This window comes from Nicrophorus vespilloides, unplaced genomic scaffold (assembly GCF_001412225.1).
Source record: "Nicrophorus vespilloides isolate i.1.1-1 unplaced genomic scaffold, Nicve_v1.0, whole genome shotgun sequence".
NCBI lineage: Eukaryota > Metazoa > Arthropoda > Insecta > Coleoptera > Silphidae > Nicrophorus > Nicrophorus vespilloides.
The window spans coordinates 247,174-272,478 of record NW_017098211.1 but is presented as its reverse complement, the minus strand read 5'-3'; the positions used below and the strand labels follow the sequence as shown (position 1 = coordinate 272,478).

General features: G+C 30.0%; 6 protein-coding genes across 8 annotated transcripts; 1 reads left to right on the top strand and 5 right to left on the bottom strand.

The window, feature by feature from the left end:
- Positions 1–1,898: 1,898 nt before the first annotated feature.
- On the bottom strand, positions 1,899–3,631 carry LOC108561931 (UDP-glucuronosyltransferase 2B7-like). Its single transcript, XM_017920082.1, has 4 exons — positions 2,805–3,631; positions 2,524–2,746; positions 2,253–2,472; positions 1,899–2,195 (listed from the first exon to the last, which is right to left on the bottom strand). The coding sequence occupies exons 1-4, from the start codon at positions 3,510–3,512 to the stop codon at positions 1,925–1,927; spliced, it is 1,422 nt and encodes a 473-aa protein (XP_017775571.1). The 5' UTR covers positions 3,513–3,631; the 3' UTR covers positions 1,899–1,924.
- A 303-nt stretch (positions 3,632–3,934) lies between these two features.
- On the bottom strand, positions 3,935–6,398 carry LOC108561930 (UDP-glucuronosyltransferase 2B33-like). The gene is made up of 4 exons (XM_017920080.1): positions 5,515–6,398; positions 5,239–5,461; positions 4,965–5,184; positions 3,935–4,907 (listed from the first exon to the last, which is right to left on the bottom strand). Exons 1-4 carry the CDS (start codon positions 6,340–6,342, stop codon positions 4,637–4,639), a joined length of 1,542 nt encoding a protein of 513 aa, XP_017775569.1. The 5' UTR covers positions 6,343–6,398; the 3' UTR covers positions 3,935–4,636.
- A 614-nt stretch (positions 6,399–7,012) lies between these two features.
- Positions 7,013–10,925, bottom strand: LOC108561913 (UDP-glucuronosyltransferase 2B33-like). Its single transcript, XM_017920031.1, has 6 exons — positions 10,887–10,925; positions 10,787–10,824; positions 7,912–8,719; positions 7,630–7,852; positions 7,359–7,578; positions 7,013–7,300 (listed from the first exon to the last, which is right to left on the bottom strand). The coding sequence occupies exons 1-6, from the start codon at positions 10,923–10,925 to the stop codon at positions 7,030–7,032; spliced, it is 1,599 nt and encodes a 532-aa protein (XP_017775520.1). The 3' UTR covers positions 7,013–7,029.
- Positions 10,926–11,442: 517 nt separating this feature from the next.
- Positions 11,443–12,564, bottom strand: LOC108561936 (acyl-CoA-binding protein homolog). Its single transcript, XM_017920089.1, has 4 exons — positions 12,478–12,564; positions 12,174–12,200; positions 11,899–12,013; positions 11,443–11,820 (listed from the first exon to the last, which is right to left on the bottom strand). Exons 2-4 carry the CDS (start codon positions 12,186–12,188, stop codon positions 11,681–11,683), a joined length of 270 nt encoding a protein of 89 aa, XP_017775578.1. The 5' UTR covers positions 12,189–12,200; positions 12,478–12,564; the 3' UTR covers positions 11,443–11,680.
- LOC108561935 (acyl-CoA-binding protein homolog 1-like) lies at positions 12,207–17,630 on the top strand. 3 transcript variants are annotated; one of them, XM_017920087.1, is made up of 3 exons: positions 12,207–12,417; positions 15,618–15,735; positions 17,261–17,630. In XM_017920087.1, the coding sequence occupies exons 1-3, from the start codon at positions 12,403–12,405 to the stop codon at positions 17,386–17,388; spliced, it is 261 nt and encodes an 86-aa protein (XP_017775576.1). In that variant the 5' UTR covers positions 12,207–12,402; the 3' UTR covers positions 17,389–17,630. The 3 variants fall into 3 exon arrangements, with proteins under 3 accessions (XP_017775576.1, XP_017775577.1, XP_017775575.1); XM_017920088.1 differs by lacking the exon at positions 12,207–12,417 and adding an exon at positions 12,664–12,797 and having other exon boundaries at positions 17,261–17,627; XM_017920086.1 differs by lacking the exon at positions 12,207–12,417 and adding an exon at positions 15,373–15,563 and having other exon boundaries at positions 17,261–17,628.
- Positions 17,631–18,429: 799 nt separating this feature from the next.
- LOC108561934 (Bardet-Biedl syndrome 1 protein) lies at positions 18,430–23,740 on the bottom strand. Its single transcript, XM_017920085.1, has 9 exons — positions 23,580–23,740; positions 22,222–22,484; positions 21,969–22,164; positions 21,703–21,916; positions 20,913–21,155; positions 19,543–19,771; positions 19,326–19,487; positions 19,135–19,262; positions 18,430–19,082 (listed from the first exon to the last, which is right to left on the bottom strand). Exons 1-9 carry the CDS (start codon positions 23,588–23,590, stop codon positions 18,762–18,764), a joined length of 1,767 nt encoding a protein of 588 aa, XP_017775574.1. The 5' UTR covers positions 23,591–23,740; the 3' UTR covers positions 18,430–18,761.
- Between the last annotated feature and the right edge of the window lie 1,565 nt (positions 23,741–25,305).

Sequence of the window (25,305 nt, the reverse complement as noted above, 5' to 3'; positions counted from 1 at the left end):
TACTAAAAAAAATTACGAACAATTTTGTTCCCCACGATTTTGTTTTCTAGAGGAAAACGGTCAATTAGGTATATTAATGGTACGGTCAGAAAGTGTAAGTTTTTCCCGTTTTTCTTCGCTATGACTTTTATATTTTATCTACGAATTGTATTTTATGTAATATTATGTTTGTTATAACAAATATTGTTATTACACTTCTTCGGATTATCCTTTAATTTAATTCACCAAATAGCTCACTCAAAAGTCAAGTATTTCATAAATGTAATCGCTTTCTGCACTTGAATAATTCTTTAAAAGCTGTAATTCTATAAAATGTTATTAAATTCCAAGAGAATTGTACACACAACTGTTTTCTATCACTAATTTAACGTCACTGAAATCCAAGTTGCTTAATTAATTACACTCAAAAAATATTACAAATACATTGGTTTGTGGCCTACATATTCAAATATGGCTGTGTCCTTCAAATAAATTATTCAAAATTCAAATTTGCCTGATTCTTTCAAATTATAATTTGCCTTGGGTCTTGAAGTTATAAAAAAAAATTCTGAATAAAAAAATGTTACAAAATCGAAATCCTATACATATTTATATTACTGTGAACAGCCTCAACAAAATATTAATTTGTATTCTTTTGCAAACAAATTCCAATTACAATATTTAAAATATATTTTACGTTTCTACGAAAAGGCTATCGACCAAAGTATTTATGATTTGTGTATATATATTACGTTTTATTACAAAAATCTATTAATTGGCTCTTTAAGTTATTTAATTTGAATTATAATTATGTAAATTATGTAAGCATGTAAATTTTTCAATCAATTCAAAAAATATATTTTGTTTGGTATTTACAAAAAAATCAGAAAATTATAATTTTGTAATTAGGAATTAATAGACTTTTTAATAGACTTATAAATAAAATACCATATGACCAATGTTAGTGATTCTGCCTAATCTAGTTATAGATGCAAAAATATTTGAATGAGAATTTGCCCCTCACTCACGTTATTATTTACTTATCCACAAAAATAATGAGTTAGAATTCAAGAATACATAGACGACACTCCCGATTCCACCACTTTCATTTACTTAACTATTAGATTGGCAACCAAGTGATTGCGGATTTTGTCAATAGGTGGTTTTAGCACATTCTTTTCACATTTTTTCTTAAAATGGAAAAAGAATAAGCGTATTTCGGACATATTTTACTTATTATTTCCGAAAAGGCAAGAACGCATCGCAAGTTATGTGCCGTATATGAGAATGAAGCTTTGAAAGAAAGTCAGTGTCAAAATTGGTTTGCCAAATTTCGTTCTGGTGTTTTTTTTTACTGAAAAATGTGCAATGATCTGACCGTTCAGTTGAAGTTGATGACACCTAGGCCATTATCGATTCAGATCGCATTCAAAAAAATTAAAACAGCCTGGCAAAAAATTTCATTTTAAATTTATAATACGCAATCATTGAGTTGCCAAACCAATTGTATTTTGGGCCTGTTGTGTTGATTTTATTTTTCTACTTACTGGATATTTCTAGGTGTGTAAGTATGGTGGCAAACTTAGACACAACTTTATGCAGCCTCCAAATAAGTTGCCCCGTGCACCAAAATTTAATGGTCCATTCCTGTAACATGTCAGTATGTCCTGCGTATCCTGGATGTGCACAATTAATAAATAATTCAATTTCAATAATCAACATTCATTTCCAACAATTTATTGATTTCTTACTACTTTAAAAACAATATATGATTTTAAATAAATAAATAATTTTATTCAGCTTTACAATAATATACAACTTTACCAACTATCCTTTGATTTAAAGAATTTCTATATACTTATATAATTTATAAGTGTTTTCATGCTAATCAGTTTTATAAACTAATATAAAAAGTTTTGCAAATGAACTATTACATTACATTACATTAATCGCGCTTAATCTTCTTTGAGACAAATTTGTAGCATTTCCTGACAGATAAGTAAATAACTGAAATTAGTATAACTAGTATAAATGCTAAGAAAGTAATTATATCTAAGTAGTAATATTGATATGTAGGAATATCAACGGCGGGGCCCTTCAAGTGTTGCGCTCCTTTGTTTCTCAAAACGTACTCTGTCCACCAAACAGCTCTCTCTAAACCCGACATTGGCTCATCTTTAAGCAAATTTGAAATCTTCGTAATTCTTTTTTTATACCTGCAATTTACATATTAATTAAGAATAGTAATACAAAATTAAGTTAAATATACACACTTCGTATTATTAATTAGTTCGTTGATGCTTAATGTAAATTTTTCGATAGTCAATTCTTTGTAATTCAATGATAATCCTAATCCATTTAATTCTAATTTGTAGGCATTGCTTATTTGATCCGCAAAGAAAGGCAGACCGAGAATAGGTACTTGATTGTAGACGCCCTCCTCTGAAGATTGCAATCCACATTGACTGATAAATAATTTAATGTTTTTATGTCCTTAAAGAAATTATTTTAATTCATAGTTTGTAAGTGAAAAAATGGATTTACTTAAGACATCCTGCTGCGGTACCCATTTAAGGATTTTCACGTTGTTGGGTTTTCCAGGTAAACTTTCGGACTCGAATTTCCAAAGGATTTTGTACGGAAGTTTTCCAAATGTTTTCATAATAATTTCACGCGTTTCCGGCGCTATGTCTTTGCTTTTAACGTTCGAGCCCAAGCTAAAATAAATAACTCCTTCTTTCGCTTCATCCAGAAATACTTTCAAATCCTGTAATAAAAATGGTATTTATTATGATTTAGTTTACACCTATCAATTTATAAATTACTTTTGGTAAATCCCTGGGTGGTTTTATGTGGATGAATGGACCAATGGCAACGGTGGCTGGTGTCAATGGTCTTATAGAGTGTAAAATATGATTGACGTTTATGAAAAGCATATCGATTGAAGCTACAAGCACCGGTAGAGAAGGATAGTTCTTGCCAAAATACTTGGCTATTGTCGCCTCCATATTTGGATTACTTATGTATTCGATGTAAAAGTTTGTAAATTGCACAAATATGAAACTTTGTAACCTCTCAAAGAAACTTAAATGTTGTGTTTGGAGAGGCATAGCAACCTCGGGATATAGAACGGCGTGAACTGGATTTCCGACTGCGACGTGACCATGGTAAGAAGAATCCAAAGATGTTAAACCAATCATCGAACAGTTGAATCGATGCTTGAACGCCAAGAAGGTTGGTATCATATACTCGACCATTAGTAGATCGAAATGTTCGTTTTCATTATTTATTATTTTATGCACTTCCGTATGTTCCAATTCTTGTATGGCAGTATCACTCATCACACGCATAAAATCATTAATTAATTTGAAAGGATTTCTATTATTCTCGTTGATAATCTTTGACGTGTTATGCTTCTTATACACTTTGTAGGCAAAACTCACGTCAATCTCTTTCAAATTTTGTATCTTCTCTTTCATCGGGTCAGTGGTTATTATAACAACCTCATGACCTCTATTTGCTAATTCTTTCATGATAGGAAGGTAAACTATTTGATGGCTGTAGGATGGAATTGGAAAGATGCCCAAAATCCTAGCGGCATACCCTAAGGATGCCGCAATCACGAAAAAACTATATATAACGAGCAGATTCATTACACTCTACTAATATTTTTTCAACATAGACACTCGATTTATATCAGATTATCACAAATAATGTACATACAAGAAATCGATAACAAGAGATTACTTGGTTGTTCTAGTTAGACTGATCCTTTACATATGGATTCTAAATATTAGAAATGATACAAACATTTTTTTATCGATTCGTATAATAATTTCATTAATATTATGGTTGTAATTAAATGGAAATTACTAATAATTAGCAGAGTTCACACACTTTTGATGAATGACTTATTATTTACATAAGTTTTAATAAAAACTAACCTTTTTTATTAATAATTATCTTATTTCTGCCTCTTTTCGAATTTCATATTTTGGTGATATTTCATAAGTATTAACCTTTGTCTTATTATTCATATCAATTATACATTTTTGTATGTAATATGTAATAAAGCAAAACCGAATGCAGTGAAATCTCAGTTCTTGGACAATTAAATAATAGGTAAATTATATCCAAGTACCAATATTGGAATATCTACAAATAACCAGACAGAACACTCAAAACACTTCTTTTAATATTCAAGCCCAGTACTTTCTGATAATTAAAATGTAAAAAAATCGAATCTTATGTCTTATCACTCAGACTTCATGCAATTTAGTACATATTGCGCCTGTAGAAGAAAAGTTACTTTCTGTCTCGACACTGGTGTGTTTCACTATGTGAAGGTAAACATTTAATTTGATTTTTCTTACAAATCACTTAAATTATCCATATTTGTTGTCAATATTTACTGGTAATTTAGGTAATTATATTTATTGATAAAACCGGTTAACCATTTACCGGTAATGGAATCCCTAACTACATGAAACATGGTGACCCTATTGTCAAATTGATAAACATAAAGAAACAAAATCCAAGAAAACAATAAAAAAAGAACAAGTAATGTTATGAACGACATTGTTTCATGACTTATTTCAAAACTACTCCTAATTTATGACTTTCGTGACTCTCAATATGCACACCGGCAAGTTTTATATTAATCGCGCTTAATCTTTCTTGTGGTACATTTTAAGCATTTTTTAACTGACAAGTAAATAACTGAAATTAGTATACAAAGTATAAACGCGAAGAAAGCAATTATATCCAAGTAGTAATATTGATATGTAGGAATATCAACGGCGGGACCTTTCAAGTGTTGCGCTCCTTTGTTCCTCAAGACGTACTCCGTCCACCAAACAGCTTTCTCTAAACTAGACATTGGCTCATCCTTAAGTAAATTCGAAATTTCTTTAACTCTGTTTTTATACCTGAAAAATAAACATCAGTTAGGAATAGTAATACAAACTTAAACACTAATCATTTACTTGGGATTATTAATTAGTTCGTTTATGCTAAATGTAAATTTATCAACAGTCAATTCTTTGTAATCCAAGGATAATCCTAGTCCATTCGATTCTAGTTTAAAGGCATTGCTTGATTGATCACCAAAGAATGGTAGACCCAGAACAGGAACGTAATTGTACAAGCTCTCTTCTAACGACTGTAATCCGCATTGACTGATGAATAGCTTTATGTTCTTATGACCTAAATTAAATACATTTAATTAATTGCAGTTTTTTCATAAGCGCGTAGATTTACATAATACATCTTGCTGTGGAATCCATTTGATGATTTTTACGTTGTCTGGTTTTTCCTTTAAGTCTTCGGACTCGAATTTCCAGAGGATTTTATATGGAAGTTTGGCGAACGTTTTCATAATGACAGTACGCGTTTCCTCCGGAATATCCTTGCTCTTAACATTCGTACCCAAGCTAAAATAAATTACTCCCTCTTTCGCTTCATCCAGAAATAATTTCAAATCCTAGCAAAATGTTATTATATTTGGAATATAATTTATATCTATTAATAACTTACTTTTGGTAATTCCTTGGGCGGTTTTATTTGGATGAATGGGCCAATGGTAACGGTAGCTGGTGTTAAAGGTCTTACAGTGTGTAATATATAATTGACGTTTATAAAAAGCATATCGATTGAATCTAAAAGTTTTGTTATAGAAGGATAGTTGTTCCCAAAATATTTTTCTATTGTTGTGTCTTCTGCAGGAACGATTTTCAAATATATGCAATACTTTAGAAATTGCACATACGTGAAACTAATCAACCTCTCAAAGAAGTTTAACTTTAGTGTTTGAAACGGTAAATTCATATCCGGATATAGTACGGCGTGAACTGGATTGCCAACAGCTGCATGGCCGTGGTAAGGAGAATCCAAGGATGTTAAACCAATCATGGGACAGTTGAATCGATGCTTGAAAGCGAGGAACGTTGGAATCAAGTACTCAACCATGAGAAGATCGAAATGTTCGTTTTCATTGCTGATTAATTTTTTCACTTCTGAATATTCAAATATGGTGGAAGTAGTATCACTTATGATGTTCATGAATGTGTTCATCAGCTTGAATGGATTTTTATTATTTTCATTGATGATTTTTGAGAAGTTATGCTTGTTACTCAATTCGTAAGTGAAACTAATATCGATTTGTTTCAAATTTTTGATGTCCTCTTTCATCGGATCCGTCGTTATCACCACCACCTCATGACCTCTCTTCGCCAATTCCTTTATGATAGGAAGGAAAACTATTTGATGGCTGTAGGATGGACTCGGAAAGACGCCCAGAATCCGAGCGGCATCTCCAAGAGGTGCCGTCAACAACAACAAACTGCAAGCCACAAGCAACTTCATCTCTTATTTAAAACTAATTACACACGATTTACAACTACGTTACTCGATATTTGATAACTAAAATATCTCTGATACAAATACATAAACAATGTTAATCTAATAGATTAGACTTATTAATATCAAATAGCGATAAATATAATTAACTACATTGTTTTTTGTATATTTAAATTGTAAATCATAACAGAAAATATATTTAGGCATATTGTATTAGAAGGTTACTTTTTCCGGATATGATTTGATTCCAGGAAATAGGGATTTTTAAATTATTTATTATTTAAATTCTTAATATTCAACAATAATTTCCAACAATAACAATTCCTTTTTTATATAGGCAACTTCAAAAGCAATTTGTTACACAAATTGCGGTATTATTCCCTATTGAGCACACGACGAAAACCTGCAAAATTGTGCTCGACACTGGCTAAGTGTAGCTAAGTGGTAGCTCGGAAAGATGAAGAATAATAATTTATTCTGTAAGTTCAACACAGGTTAAATAGATTATGGGAGGCGAAAGCCTCCAATAACAAGAAGAAACTAATACAATACGCTTTCCAATCATAGACTGATTCACCAAGTATCCTTTGAAGCTTTTATATTTTAGTAAATTGAATAAGTTATAATCATTATGTATTCATACAAGTCATTTTTAATCACTAATATAACAACTTTTGCAAATATACTATTAAATTAATCACTCTTAATCTTTTTTGTAACAAATTTGAAGCATTTCCTGACTGACAAGTAAATAACTGATATTAGTAAAAATAGTATAAGAGAGAAGAAAGTAATTATATCCAAGTAGTAATATTGATATATAGGAATATCAACTGCGGGACCTTTCAAGTGTTGCTCTCCTTTATTCCTCAAAACGTACTCTGTCCACCAAACGGCTCTCTCTAAACCTGACATTGGCTCATCTTTAAGTATATTTGAAATCTTCTTAACTTTTTCTTTATACCTGTAAAGTACATATCAACAAAAAAATTGTATTACAAAACTAAGTTGAAGATACACACGTAATATTATTAATTAGTTCGTTGATGCTAAGTGTAAATTTTTTGATAGTCATTTCTTTGTAATCCAAGGATAAACCTAATCCGTTTAATTCTAATTTGTATGCATTGTTTACTTGATCAGCGTAGAATGGTAGACCGAGAATAGGCACTTGACTGTAAATACCCTCTTCTGAAGATTGCAATCCGCATTGGCTGATAAATAATTTTACGTTTTTATGCCCTGAAAGAAATTATTTTTATTCATAGTTTGGAAGTGAAAATATGGATTTACTTAAGACATCCTGCTGAGGCACCCACTTATGAAGTTTAACGTTGTCGGGTTTTCCAGGTAAACTTTCGGACTCGAATTTCCAAAGGATTTTGTACGGAAGATTTGCAAACGTTTTCATAATAACGTCACGCGTTTCCGGCGCTATATCTTTGCTTTTAACGTTTGAGCCCAAGCTAAAGTAAATGACACCCTCTTTTGCTTCATCCAGAAATAATTTCAAATCCTGCAAAAAAAAATGTTATTTATTACAATTTAGTTTATACCTATTAATTTATAACTTACTTTTGGTAATTTCCTGGGTGGTTTTATGTGGATGAACGGACCAATGGCAACGGTGGCTGGTGTCAACGGTCTTATAGTGTGTAAAATGTAATTGACGTTTATAAAAAGCATGTCGAGTGAATCTAAAAGTTCTGATAAAGGAGGATAGTTGTTCCCAAAATATTTCGCTATTGTTTTCTCTTCTGCAGGAATAATTTCCATATACAAGCAAAAGTTTGTAAAATGCACATACATGAAACTAATTAATCTCTCAAAGAAACTTAACTTTTGTGTTTGGAACGGTAAATTCAGCTCGGGATATAAGACGGCGTGAACTGGATTTCCTACAGTTGCATGCACATGGTAAGGAGAATCCAAAGATGTTAAACCAATCATCGAACAGTTGAAACGGTGCTTGAAAGCGAGAAACGTTGGTATCAAATATTCAACCATCAGTAGATCGAAATGTTCGTTTTCATTGTTAATTATTGCTTGCACTTCCGGATATTCTAATAGGGTGGTTGAAAATTCACTTAACATCTGCATGAATGTGTTTATCAATTTAAATGGATTTTTATTATTTTCATTGATGGTCTTTGAGAAGTTATACTTGTTTATCAAATCGTATCCAAAACTGATATTTATTTGTTTCAAGTTGTTGATGTTCTCTTTCATTGGATCAGATGTCATCACCACCACATCATGTCCTCTTTTTGCTAATTCCTTTACGATAGGAAGGAATACTATTTGATGGCTGTATGATGGGGTCGGGAAGACTCCCAGAATCCGAGCGGCGTCCGCAGAAGACGCCGTCAATAATAGAAACAAACTGCAAACCACAAGCAACTTCATTTTTTGTTTAAAACTAAGTATACTCGTATTTCAATATCGTTACTCGAGATTTGATGACTACATAAATAATGTCGAAATCAATATCAAAAGATTACTTATTCGATCTTGTTTGTATAATTCTAATATATATCTATTAGATTAAAATTGATATTTATGTTATTATCTAATGGCGATAAATAGAATTAACTAGATAGATAGGTAGATAAATAGAATTAAGAGACCTATGGTCAATAGCCCTTTGCAGCAGTGAACATTTTGTTTTATTATTATATGAAAAATGTTTAATTTTCTTTTTTTGTTGCAATAAAAATTATTAATAATAATTATAAACAAGATTTATTATATAACTAAAAACAAAGGGAATTTTACAATAATTTTCCCAAGAATCACGGGAATTCCTTGAAAATTATAAAAAAATAAATGAACTTGTAAAATTATGAAAAAGTTAAACAAATAGTAAAGTAAACTAAAATTGCTGTTTATTGCAGTCTTTCCATCCGGGAAATAATATGTATATGCAGAAATTTTTTTCATTTTGCACAGAATAGAAATATAAAATATTTACTTCACAAACCTCCTTCCAACCGAGGGGTTATTTCCAACAATTTCTCTATAGTTTCCTTATGGTTTATGAGACAAACAGATTCGTTTAAATAAAAATTGTTTATACTGTTATTACTACTTTTAGTTGGGCTATGTAGTACAGTCTTATAACTGCAAGTGAAGGAACCAAGTTATAATAATTCTATAGTATTTTCTTTGCATTCTATAAATCCCAAACATAATAATAATATTTATTGAATAAAACAATAATACAAATATAATACAAATAAATCAAAAAAAACTGCGACCGTAGGTCCAATTGTTCATATTATATTAAAATAAAAGTATTTAACTACTAGTTATCATTTTGTAAACTATTTAAATTTAACGCGACGCGACCAAAAGTTGAGAAACGATTATCAAATGTACATTTATTCTAGTTTTATATTTCCTGAAGAAACCTTTTTCTACGCTTAGAAGTAGAGAAAAAAATTTCGGTAACATTTCCTATATGTTGCAAGAATATCCGTATATTAATATAAATTGGAAGCAGTAATTAAAATGCAGAAAATGTTTATTTTTTATAAATGGCGAGATGTACTCAAACTTTTCAATTTGTACACTCCAATAATATTTAAATGAAATGGATTTCATAGATATACTTCAACCCGATGCCGTCTGACGGTACATATACCCGCACATTTCACTATTGAGGCGCTGGCTATTGCCAGGGGAGGCGCCAAATTGTTTTAATAAATTAATTTTTATACCATAATATCTTCAAATATGTTCTCTTTCATTGGATCAGATGTCATCACCACCACATCATGTCCTCTTTTTGCTAATTCCTTTACGATAGTACAAATAAATATCAGTTTTGGATACGATATTATAAAGGGAAGTGAAACAGACTTAAATACTAGTTGGTACTTTAATGTAATCTTTATATTGTATATAAAATGAATTGTTTTGCAATTGGAAACACCAAATGAGTATGAACCTACATTCAAGTACTACTTATTTTATTGTTTTATTGTTACTTATGTAGAGGTTATTTTTTTGTATGTTGTAACGAAAAGAAAATTTGTATAGCAAAATACCATAAAGTAAGTTTATAAAATAATATTGTTACTAAATATATATATAAAATTAATTCGTTTTTCTAATCTAAAGCACTATAATTCACTTATTATATGATTTAAGTTTACAATTGCCTGACTTTACCAAAAAGTACCACATTTATTTAGCTATGAAAGTATTGATGAAACTTAATAAAAATTTATAGGCAACTTAATTGTAATGTGTTTTAAAAGAAATTCAAAGTTTTTTTATTTTCACAAAAATTATTAATGGATTAATGTTAAAATTCAAAAATTATAATCTATCTATTTCACGGAATGAACCACCTAAAATGCGAATTAGATTTGTAGAAAACAAAAAATATGAAATAATTAGTGTATTATTTATGACCTAATTATTTTTATCTCTCTTTTTGTATTACCCTACTGCTAACTTCTTGCCGCTTTTTCGTCGGGTACACTTTGAACACAAAATAGATCACACATAATATGCCTGAACACAAATTTGGAAAATGATGTAACAGATGCACTTTCCTTCTCCTTGTCATTCATGCGAAACATCACTCGTTAAGCGAGTAATTTTTGTTTCAATTTGTTTTGCTTTGTATGCGAATTACTCATTAAACGAGGTTCCACTGTATTTATATCATGATACAGACGTTCATATGTTTATGTTTATGTTACAAGATTTTTAATGTTGACAACCCAACATACATACAGCTTCTTGGATTCTATATTTTCTATAAATTTGTTTGATTGTCCTCAATGTATACGTTGACAAGAATCGAGTATTGTCAACCCAATCTACATCCATCCAATTTACTATAATTTTTATCAGTTTAATTCTGCTTCATCATTGCACAATTGTTTGATGAATCATACAATAATTGAACCATGAAATTCTTAATGAAACTGAGCTATATTACTAAGCACGATTTCAATTCAATTTCAACGAGAACTTAAGCAAAATAAAATTAACAATATTTTAAAAGCTAAAAATAACAGTTATAATTACATGCGATAAACTAACTGCTACTTCTTTGTAGCGAAATAATTCAAACAAATTTGTTTTTTTTTCTATGAAAATTTATTTATTTCACGAATTCTTTTATTCCAGCACTTTGACCAAGCAAAGTGGTAACATTTTTTTTCTGTAGTGTGTGAGTGTGTAGTAGTAGTAGTAAAGCTATAATAACAATATACTAAATATCCCGCGTCAAAAAAAAAACAACAAAATAAAATTACAAAAGTCCCCCCAGCAAAATAGAGAAACGAAGCAATTAAATACAAAAAAAATATTTATAGAATTCAGGATTCTATTTCAGGCCGATGGAAGCGATGAGGGCGTCGGCTTTGGCGATGTACTTTTCCTTGGCTTCATCACTGGACATGCCCTTCTTGGAGCTCCACGAGTCCCATTTGGCCTTGCCCTTCAAGTCCAACATTCCTGGGCGCTCTGTCCAAATGAAAGAAAGAAGAGCGAAGAACATTAATGTTTACCGTTACGGATGGCATTAGCGGTTCGTTAACTTACCGGTATTCACGTCACCGATGCTTCCTTGTTTGAAGAAAGCGTACAGCTCCAAAAGATCATCGTTCGATGGGGAAGCTTTCAAGTTCTTCACGCTCTCGGCGGCTTTGTTGAATCTCTGTAAAAAAAAAAGTAAGCAAACAATGAACAATTGAAAACGCCAATGTCACGGTTCGATTTCCAATCGGAAATTATTCATGCGTGATTAACGCGAAAAAAGTATTATATGAAGGAAGTGAATGGTTTTAATTAGCATACGTAGAAATAAGTAAATTTACCTCGTCTAAAGACATGTTTGTTTCGATCTGAAAAAGAAGAAAGATAAGATATTAAACTTATATCTATTGCAAATACAGTAATATAAAAAAAACAAAATTGTTATCAGCTCGTTAACTCTGGCACTTAAAACATTGGAAACTAATTACGAATGTAAGGATGTTACACAGAAAGCAACTAAAATAATATTGTAGTTATTTCAATTGGTTTTTAGCAAATGGAACGGACGAAATGCCGGTGGAACCGGTATGTATATCATCTATTTTTTGTTGTATTGCGGTAGAATGGGAGGAGAGCGCTACTCACTTGCTTGTTTCTGGATTTGAGGTCACGAGAAAACTGAACGCAGTGAACGCCGGTCGCGCAGAATAGCTCACTGATTAAGGCCCCATTCGATGATTCTGATGGTGGGGATTTCAGTGGGGAAAAATAATCTTCAAGGTTAATTGGCCGTGGGGACTTTGATCTCGCTTCAACGCATCCGAAAGTATTGTATCCTGCTGTCACTCCAACGTACGAGCACTCCGGCCGTTTGCGCAAACACGGTTGCCTAACGCGTGAAATTCTGTTGTAACGGATTTATCACTATTATCCAGTGGTAGTTAACATTACGAAATATGTACGAGGTAATGTTAACTTTTACTAATGCCATCATTAGTCATTTAATAAGTACAAAATTTAAAGGAAAAATATAATTTCTATACTATTTTTTTTAGAAATTAATTAAAATTTCGCTCATTTAAAATTTAGTAACATTAGAGATTTTTAAAGCACCGCGTGAGTTATTGCTGTATTGTTAACTTAATGCTACAAAATAATTACCAATGTTAACTACAGATAAGTAACTACATAACTACATACTAAGTTGTAGCAATAATATAATCAGTTAGTAGCTAGTATTAGTTAACAATATAAAATATTAATGTTGTAATAATGATTAATTACATTACCCCAAAATAGATAAATATATTTAGTTAAATATAGTCAAATTTCAATGCAAATGCAATAAACTATCAGAACTAAAGTTGATAATCACATTAACATGTGTTAAAATGAATAATAATAAAATTCTAAAATTATATTAAATTATATATTCCATAATAAACAAGTTTTTTTATACCTGAAATGTGGCTATAATTAAAATAATTGTATTTTTTGAATTTATATATTGGTTTTTATTTTTCCTGGAAATCTAGTTGATTTATAGATACATGTATGTATGTATAAATCAACAACAAAATTATTCCAGGAGCCGATGACGCAAAATACTTAGGTACAATTTTAGATTGTCGACTCACATGATAAGAAAAACACATTTCAAACAAACTGAATCAGCTATCGTTAGGATAACGTACTAATACGTAATATATAACCTAGTAACTAGATAATAGTGAAATACCTCAGAAGCTAAAAAGGCATATTCTTGACATCCCATATATGTTAGAATAACATTATAGATCATTATTACTCTTGTTAAAGTTAATATTTATTTATATTATATTTTTGTTATTGTTATTTCTTTTCATTTTCATTTATTTTCGTTCCTCAAAGCTATTCACTTATTTCTAGTATGTAGCAGATTGTAAATAATAAATTAAAAAAAATAAATATAATAATTTCATTGTTGTAAACATATTTATTACATATATATATGAATTAGTACTAATCAAACATTATTATTTTGGCACAACTTTAATTGGATTATATAAAATCTATTAAATTATTAAGTATGAAATGTCCTTATGTACCAACTTTGATACCCGAAATCTCTGATATTTAACTTTTTTTATTGTGTCCATAAGCAAAAAAAATAATGTGTAATGTAAGTGGAAGCTTAACGTTACTATTCTAACAAAATAAATCATCTGAAACTAATCGGTAAGGTTAAGAAGATGGGATCTGCATGAATTAAACGAAGGTCTGACAACAAATCATTTTGATGATTACTTTTTTTCGATGTCGCGCCGTAAAGGCGAACCATTTTTGCACTGTATTGATAAAAAAAGAGATTATATTCGACTATTGCACATTTTCGGCACAAATATTGAATGAAAATCGAATCTTCACCAAAAAAGGTGAAGGCATGACTGCTATTTTCCATTACAGTTTCATTACACTCCAGTTTTTTTACAGTTTCAAAATCAATTAGTTCGGTTTCAAAGACTTTATGACAGTGGACCGCGGAGTGAGTTAAAATGTTAAATCACTTTATATTCATTTTTTGGTGTAACTTTGAAGGCATGTTTAAATACAATTAAATTAAAATTATTAAATCACAACAAACTAAAATATAAACAATCAACGTATTCCCACGGCAGGTCGCGGTAAAATTATCAAACGTTGACCGGTCCGCGACTATAATAAGGTTGGGGAGCACTGCTCTACGATACTACAATACCTTTGAGCATTTGAAACCTTCAAAATAAATTAAATATTTGTTAATAATTATATATTTCTTTTAAATTTGCATCACTGCTAACAATATCCAATTCATATTGATTAGAATTATTAAAATTCTATTAAGGTTAGGCGGAAATATTAAATAGTTAATATAATTTAATAAAGGAAATATCAAGTTTAGTATGTACGAACTATCTTAGGAAAATAAAGTTGTACTAATAAATCATTAATTAAATGAGATTATTTTCATTTATAAATATATTTCAATACCAATGTTGACAAAATAACTTTATTTTTTATGTTCTGAATTTGATTAAAATAATTTTTAATAATTATAGTTGACACTTTGTAATTTATTAAATATATAAATTTTTTCTAAATTTCTTAAACCAATGTAAAAGAAATTACTTACCTGTATGGTATTTAGAAAAACGAAATTAAATTATAAAAAAAAAACAAGTCTGAAGTAAATTTTTATAGAATACTTTTAATTCCATAAAGCTAAATATAAATTACAGAGTTAATTTGTAACTTTATCTATAATAATTATTTTGAAAAAATCATGTTTTAAGTATAATTAATTTATCCTATTTATTTTGTAAAAAAAAATATTTTTTTTATGTGATATAAAAAGAAAAATTAAATTATTTACGTACATCAACCGTGTAATTTGATTCAACCTCAATGAAAACTCATTAAACATTTATTGCATCCGCCTGTGAGAGAAATGTGAATAATTGATCACCTGATCAATACGTAAATTGACAGACTTATATTATTCTCAATATATTTCATACTACAATATTATTATAAATGTCAATACGTCAAAAAGTTTTGTGAGTGACGTTCGTCTCTAAAAAATTACAATATCTAAAATTCATAAATTATCAAATGTCAGAACGGTATAAAAACGTTGGGCAATATGCAAATACATTAAAAGTTTGTATAAACGGACGTGAAGCAGCATAATAGAAATGACCACTTTGGAAGCAGTAAATCGAATTATTTTTTTTAATAGTTTCCGATTGTATTCCATTTGTTTTTAGAGATTTGATGCGGCTTGCAGCCTAGCCAAAACCTTTGTGATAAGACCACCGGACTCGCAACTGCTGGAAATATACTCGCTGTATAAGCAGGCTACCATCGGAGACGTCGACAAGTCAGGTGAATGAATGAAAACCGGTTTTATATTTTTATTTTCGTGTGTTTAGTTGACAATTCTAAGAATTTTCCGGAAGACCATTTCTCATACTTACATAATAATATACAGTGCAGGTGTTAGATGTATATATACGATTATACAGTGATTTAAACAATCTAAAAAAGCTGTTACAATCGTTTCTTTGTATATATAATAGTTTTTTTAATAACTTTATCATGGGTATATCAAAATCCCAGCAACCGAAATTCCGTCAAACAAATTCCCGACAATCATAATCCCGATAACTATAATCTCGACTGTATCAAAATCCCGACAATATCAAAATCCTGACTATATCAAAAAATCGACAGTATATAAATCCCAACTGTATCAAAATCCCGATAGTATCAAAATCCTGACTATTAAAAAATCCCGACTGTATCAAAATCCCGACAGTATCAAAATCCTGACTATAGGAAATGTTACTATTATTGCCACATTTACAAGATTCACATATATTTTCCAGTATTTTAATTTGAATGTAGTTATTTTTGAATAAGATATGTTTTATGAATATAGAATACTTAGAACTGACCAAATATATATACAATTTATGTAAACAATGAAAAATGAAAAAAAAGATAATTTATTTTTCTTCCAATTCTAAACAGAAATTTTAAGAAACAAATTTCTATTTAGAATTATCTATTATCCTAATGATACATTATTTCAATAACCAAGTAAATTCTATATTTATAAGTTATACCATTTTTTCAATATGTATGTGTTCTTGAGCCTAAATGCATAAGTATGGTCTCTTAACTTTTCTAGATTTGACGTCTGAAATGATGTATCTTCCAATTATCATGTCAATAAAATATACTAGTAGAATAGAGACTACTTTGAAATGATTGAATAGTTTAATCTTTACAACAATATTAAATAATGTAAGAAAAATAACTTTTTTCTATTCCAGTTCTAAAATTACAAATAATTTATCTACTAACTAAAGTAGTTTTTAAAAACATAAAATAATTTTATATAGAAAAATGAAGATGTTATTAAAATTATTGACTTATTTAATCAGAATGAAGTAATTATGATTAGTTTGATTATATATTAAGGTTACAAAGTAAAAAAGTCAATAATTAAAAATCAATTATTACTTGCGCCATCATTTGCTTAATAAATAAGCTTAATAAATTGCAAGCTGTTTAATTATTTTATTTTTAATAGCCAATTAACAATTTTGTTGCAGCATTGTTACATTTTCACTGTTATTGCTATCTAGGTATAAGAAACAGAATCATACCCATTTTTTTGAACTATGGACAAACGATGGCGCAGGCTCTGTTTCTATAAAAAGCATTAGTTAATATGAAAACGTTTTTTCTTGCCGCAATACAATCATTTATGCACTAATACATGTGGTGTATAAAATACACCGCGCGAGTAGTACATAGAAATTTCAAGGCGCGAGCAGTTAAAGTGTCAAATGTTTATGATTATTTCAGTAATATGATTTTAATATATACAATTATGTTGTAGGGAAAATGAACGATCCGATAGCTAAAGCTAAATGGGAGGCATGGAACAAGAAAAAAGGAATGAGCAAAGAGGATGCCAAGAAGAAGTACGTTTCGATCATTGAGGAAATGGCCAAAGCACAGAAATAATTGACCGGGATGCGGGATGAGGAAGGCGTTGGTGTTTGTGGGTTATCTATTTAATTTATACTTTAAATCAAATCTGTGAAGTAGATTTAGTTTGGTGGAGGAAGTAGTTAGCGTGTCAAGTATTAATAAATCGTCCCCGTTCGAAGTGGTCGTTTTTATTTGCTCAAAAGAAAAAACACGATATCGCCGCACCTGAAATCCTACAATATTGATAAGATAAGATCGATGCACAGGAAATAATTAATGGATAAACCCAGAAACTCAGATTTTCAATGATAAATAAATAATAAAACAAGTAACAATTTAGTACATGAAGTAAATGTTAAAAAAAAACAATAAATATTAATTCAACTATGCTATTTTTAATGAGTGATTCACATTTATTGGATTTAAATATTCTTTGAATATATAGTTCTACATTACATGATTATATCATACCAAATTATTATATTTTTAAATATTAATTAATAAAATATTATTTAATAAATAAAAATTAATCTACAAGACAATATTTTTCGTATATTAACAATATCTTAACGATTGATTTTTAAGTAACACATACATTCATAACAGTTTTTAAATAATATAATCAGATGTTCCCAGTATTTGCAAAATTGTTAAAAGAGATAATAATTTAAAATATTTAAAAGAAGATATCAATGTTTGTAAATGATCTAAATCTTTAGAATGTCCCGTCTTGGATTATAAAACTGTTTGAAAACGATACAGCCCATATTGATTTTTTTTTCCTAAAAGAAGAATTGATTGAACTAATAAATTATCAAAAATGTTTAATTTTACGAGAAGGATATTAGTAGGGTAATATTAATTTGAATAAACTTTGGTCCTTAGTGCCTTCACTTTTTTCTAATATTTATATATTTTAATTATAAATTGAAAACATGTTTAATAAAAAAAACTGAATGTATATCTTGTTTAAATGTAATTTTTATTTTTTCATTGTAAGGATTATTGTTTGTTTTTATCACAATTCACCTACACACTCGTATCTACTTTATATCGAGTATTAAGATAAGTCGCTATTCGCTTTAGTTTATTAAAGATTTGTTTTTATTAGGTCACATCCAATATACACGTCTATGAGCAATCACATTTATATTTTACCAGTGGCGTCTCATGTCGCCTCGACTAATGCGGTTTCAAATAGTCCAGGATATTGGCGATTACCTGGAGTATAACAAGTATTGCTGTGTTTATTTAAAATCCTTTTATAAATAGAAGAGAAATGTTTTTAATATATTTACAATACATATCAATTTCTCTTTTACTTTTATTGTTTCGACCACTATTTTTTTTTTACGAATCGCCACTGGAGTTAGTTAAAGTTTTCCTATTTTATAAACGTCTTATCATCAAATGATATTGAGATCAGTGGGTGGCATATTGATCGTCGCCGCCAAAATTGGATGCGTGTCATCGCCGCGGGTGCAGAAAACTTTCACGCTCTGCACCGGGTTCTGCCCTTGAAAATCGTCGGAACTCACATCCTCCACTTTGATCTCGGCCTTATAGATGAGTCCGGGAGGAACGAGCGGTATGCGAAGCACGTAGTGAGACAATTGATAAATCGAAGATTTGCAATGGAAAATCATAGTCAGATCGATCAACGCTTTGTCGCCATTCATATTCTCTAAGTTCAGAATCAACGTGAACTTAGGACCTAAACCCAAAACCTGCAACATATTTTGTTTAATCTCTTCAGTGAAAAAATAAAAATAATCCTACCTGAGCCGAGAGTTTGATTAACTCTTTATCATTACCAACTCCGGTTTGATCGCCTTGCGATTGCACTAAAGCCCTAGCCGCATTCAATCTTAATCTAATCAAATCCTGCTGGAAGTGCTGATGCATTTCTAAAAATATACTTCTTTATATTATAGCTATGGTCCAAATTTTAATTAGTCTGATATAATCACCAATTGGATTCTGTCGTTCCCTTGCACTTTGTTCTAAGAACAATTTACTTCTTTTGGGCAGCGGAAGAGGTTTATTCTGAAGAATTGGATTGGATGCGGTCGACTGTTGGGTTAGGTTGAAGTCGGCGGTGCGTTTTAAGATTTTGATATCCAGTATTCCACCTGAGAAGATGTTATTACAATTATATTATTTTATGAGGATATTGAATAAGAGTACTTGTTGTGATTGTAACGAGGACGTGGTCCTCTTGACCCATTTTTCCGAAGAGCAACGATGATGGTGTATCAGGAATGGACACGTAATCCACAAAATGCCTTGTCCGATATAAGTGGATAGATCCGCCTTTCATTCCGACTCCAATTAAAGTCATGCTTAAGTGTTTTAAGGGGACCAACGTCAAACACGTTATTTGCTGCTTCAGTTCCTGAGACCATAGCTTACTTCCCTTAAAAAATAAATTTCAATATTAAAATAGTAAATAAATATCATTAAATTGATTTGAAAATGATAATTTTAAGTAAAACCTTTAAAAAATGTAACAATAGATATAATGAACATTTATATTTATTGTTAAACTTTTTGATTGTATTACCACAAGAAAAACTATTACTATTTATCGAATTATTTACTAGAAAATGTTCTCATTGTCTACTGTACATAATAATTCTTTTAATAAGTAACATCTAGTAAATCACAATAATCTAATATTATCGAAACCAATTAATAAATGTAAGAACAATGAGTCATAACATGATAAATTATTTGGGTAAGTGCATAGTTCTGAATGAAAGAATCAACAAACTTCAATTGGGAGGTCTAAGTAAGTAGACATTAAGTGTACGTAATATTAATGTTGTCAATAACGCAACGCAAATCAAAGAATCCGTTGGCATCATTGAGTTAGTTCCTGCTCTAGGAAAACTTCTTATCCACTTGATAATATACTTTTTATAAATTAGTGAGTAGTTTTATTAAATAAAATTTAATTAAATTTTGTGTCTAAACATTAAATACTAAAATTCCAAGATATTAGCATATTAAATCTTTGAGTTGTATATTAATTTGTTGCAATAAATATTATTACGAGTTATTTATACATTCGTTATTAATTAACTTTTTTAAAGGCGACATGTAAACAAATATGTTTGTTGCTTTTAGATAATTTGTATATTAGTCTCAAGGGGACAAAATCGACTCTTCTATAGGAAATGTTTGCAAATAATTTTTAAATTGTTGCGTGGGGGCAGATTTGGCTCTTTGCTGTCAAAAGTTTGGCGACTGATGGTATATTCCAAATGCCTATTTTAATTGTGATTGCAATTATTATTTATAAAAAGTTTCAAATTTCTTCTATAAATTAAACGACATAAAGAGTACAAATAGTAATGCCAAATAGCAAGGTATGTTTCTATATTAGATTAATCATAATTTCGGAACTACATTAATCCAAATTTCGTTAAAAACAGTCCATATATTCATGCATGGATTATGAAATAGTCATGCAGACAATGCATGTCAGACAGGTCAATGTTTGGCAATCATTGATTGAGATATATACATTGGCTGATTATGTGTTGCAAACAAACCTTTTTTGAATAGCAGCTGAGCGTTTTATCCATTGTTGCCAATATGATGAAATTATCTGCAGGCATGATAACCATATCGACGATGTACGTGGTAGCCTGCAGGACGTTTCTTCCTTCCAACCATCCTCTTCTCAGCAAGCAGACCAATCCCTCTCGTGTAGCAATCAAAATTCGATACTCCACATCGAACAACCCGATCGCTCTGATCACAGATGGAGTGGCCTTTGACACGGATACTGATGCCTGCATTAATAATATATACATTTAATTCATTACTTCATTCATAAAATAATTAAGTTTCAATAATTAAGTTTCAATTTTTATTAGTTCTACTTCTAATATGAATTAAAACTATCAGAGAGCAATATAAAAATTGTTTACTATTACAGCAAATTTTGATATTAATATTAACTTCGATGCTGTTTTAGAGTTCTTCATCTCACATAAAATAGTTTATATTGTTTGATACTTTATAATTTTATTACCATAAATTGGTACATTTTTGTGCGCTAATTAAACTGGCTGTTGCGATTTATGTCATTATATTTAGTTCTTGTTGCTAGGTGCAAATGTAAGTATTATAACATGATTAGTGTTGTTGCAACTTTATATAAATGTTCGGAGTTTACTATATTGATAGTTATCATTTGATTATACATTTTAGAAATAATGGCAAATAGATTTGCATTAGCAAATAGAATGAGATTAATTGATATATTCTTTGTGTACTAGACAAACGCGTGTAAGAAAAATTGTAAGCAATAAAATGAATAGTAAACAGTGAATTTACTTGATGGAGGATAGACAAATTCTGCGGATCCAAAATGTAAATCTGTCCGATCTCAGTCGCTAAAACCGGACAAGAAACGGAATTCCATTCGGAGGAATTTCTTTGCAGCGTTGTCGCACATGTTATGGGCGAGTATCGCTTCAGCTCCTTATCCTTGAACTTGTCTACGAAATCTGCAGCATCTTCGGGTTTCAATAGCAGCAACTTCTGCGACCTAAAAATTGTTATTCCGTAATGTTCGCAAATTTCCGCTATGAATACAAAACCTGCTAGTTAGAGTATTGTAAGGTACAGTTTTTAATGAGTCGACGAGTTGCGTCAAGTCGTGTTCGTTCTTATGTTTGAACTTTGTCCAGACCTCATCTTCGAGCGCGGAAATCGGAAGACTCGGCACCGAAAACTTGAAGTATGGTTTGTTGTTTTTGTACATCAACAGGTCCAGGCCGCAGGTGATTCCGACAGCTGCAAATTGGATGGGAATCAGGTGATTTGTGGCAGGTGCTAATGTTGAGTACAAACCTGGCACCTTTGGCTCCAGATTGTCGGGATAGAATGTTATGACGGCCGATGGAATGTCGGGTAATGTTTGATCGGAAGTTAGGAGAGTTCCTCTGTATACTTTCAGTCTTGATCTTGTATCAGGTTGAAGCTTTACGTCGGCGACGACCAATCTGTGATCTCCGTCGCCGGCAACGTCGGCCAAGACGGCTCCATTCAGAAGAACTTGCAAACCTGCACCGCGATCAGAATGGGCGTCCAACCATCGAGAAATATTCAGGTCACTAGAAGAGTTTAAATTTTTTACAGTGGCGACACCTATGGAGTGCATATATTAACAATCTTCACTTTCAGATGCACGCAATTATGAAACTGCATAGGGGCAATTGCGCCATCAAAATTATACCTAATTGATAATATCATGATAATACTTTAAATAAAAAATATACATGGAAGTCATAAAAGACTTATGGGTCAAAACTAATGTAAAAGAATAAAATTTTATTAATCAAAATATAATATTAACATTAATTTTTTTAACGAAACCAGACACAGAAAAAATGTTAAAAATCATTGAAAATATTGTGTAACAATTTTTAATTTTTATACTTTTCGAGCTTTTTGTTCAACATTTTTTTTATATGTTTGGAATTGTCGAAGAAATAGATATACAAGTTGAAACCATCTTTCTTCATCCAACTTTTTAAAATTCTTTGTATCTTTTATATAAATGTTGCATTTTTAAATTATATAAAATCATAACCAATTTGGAACAAAATATATTTAAACTTATGATTATCTTCATAATTGGGATACGTTTTTTCTTAAAAATCGATCCTTAAAAACCAACAAAAAATTGTGGTGGTCGATAGACCCGAAAAAGGGTAGAAATAGAAGTTTTATAATTGACTCTTTAAAGAAAGAACAAAAGTCAATGAATAAATTTATATTTACAAATTGATTTTGTGTAGACCATAATATTGATGATTTTATTTTTATAACTAACTTTGGTTCTAAAAAGTAATTTGTTTATTTATAAGTGTATCCACAAACAGTATGCTATAATAGTGGCGCCCTCTATTAGTTATTTTGCATAGTTCGCAGTATAGTTCGAGCTCAATAGATGTCACCTCACTTTTAATATTGTAAATAATTCTTATAAAATACTGCAAAACGTTAGATTATAGTATAAACCTATCAATTATCTATTTCCAATCAGCAAATGGAAAAATATCTATGCCAAATGTTGATATTCAGCATTTAATTTGTTAATTAAAAAGGTGCGATTGTTAATTGCAATAAATGCGCGCACCACAATTTGTGTCAAATCGAAACGATCTTTTGCAATTACAAAATAACCAATTACGAAACCCACTCACCTTCTGCTCATAATTACTAAACACTGCGAACGCAATTAGAAAATAATAAGTTAAATGCTCCAAACCACTAGTTATTTCTCATTTCTTATTAACTTTTTGCATGGCGTACTTGTCGCGAGATCACAAATAAATATCCAAGCTGGTTGAAGGAACTGCACCGAACCAATTCATAGCGAGTGTTTGAATGGAGCACGCTCATTTCCATGGTGATATAAATGAATCAATAATTGGTACAAAAGTAAACTGTTAACAAGTACTTAATATTTTGTTTAATTGATATAAGTGTTTCAATCAATAAGTTAACTCTAAACAATCTGCGTGAAGTGACAATTTGTCTTCATATTGGATATTGCGTCTCTCAGTATGCTGCTTATTTAAAACGGATTTTCTGCTAAAGAATTAACATAAAAACGAAACTTTTTTATTTCAAGAATAATATAGTTACCAAGAACATCAACGATGCGTTTAGAAACTCGCCAAAATCGTCTGATTTGTCTGAAATAAATGATTATTACATTACACCAGCGGTCGGCAACCTGTGGCTCCGGAGCCCCATTAGGATCATTACTTGTAAAATAACTTATATAAATACGCGCAAAAAAAGTAATTTATAGAAACTGTATTTTGAGTGTAGGAAGATAAAGACAATTTACTTCAACAGTTTACGACATTTAGACTGTTCAATGAAAATAGAAAAATATGCATTTCCGTATTCTATGTATTATGCAGTATTTTAGAATAATTCTTTGAATTGAAAAATCAATCATTTCTGTTATTTTTTTATGAGAAATCTGTTGATATTAATTAACTTAAATAATATATACTTAATATGGTTAGCAGTATACAGTAGAACCTTGCTTAATGAGTTTAATCCGTTCCAAAATTTTTTCAGATTTTTACTCGTATAGTGAAACACATTCTAAAATACACATAATATGTGTACACAGGTTTTAAAAATGATGAAGCAGGCGCGTAATCCGGAACTTCTCTTCTCATCGTCACTCGTTAAGCGAGTCATTTTTCTTATAATTAATTTTGCTCGTTCAGCGAGGTTCCACTGTATTTGTATTGACCGACTAATAAATACGCACATTACAAATTACTTGCAAGTAGCGCGCATCTCAATTTTGTTTGGTTTGTTAACCGATAAATATTTATTCAAATAATTTGAAATTTTTTAATGTAAATGAAATAAATGTCTATCTATGAGTTAAAATAATGATTTGATTATGTTGGCAACACTTACTTAAACCTAATTCTACATTTATTGTAATTACTTAGTAAGTGATTTGTTTAATTAAGTTTTTTTTTTAACTTTTAATATGTTATATGCACATTAATGCCCATTTTTCCAAATTTAATCAAAAATAAAAATTTATATTTCCAAATTTAATCAAAAATAAAAAGAATATTACTAATTATTGAATTATTAATTAGTTTTTATAAATATCAATATTAAACGCAAAATATGATTAAATTAGTTAATACATACAATTAAGAGCGTAATAATAAAATATAAACTAACACTTCCAAATAAAATATTCTGTCGCAAAAAAAGGTGTGATTTTTAAAACATACAAATTTGTGTATTTGAATACTAAAAATGATAAATAAATATAAAATTAAACTTATTCTTAAAATCACAACCATTACAATGATAATTTAAGTAGGTAATTGACTAATAATACTATTAATATCACTAATTTCTAGATATTATAAGAGATCA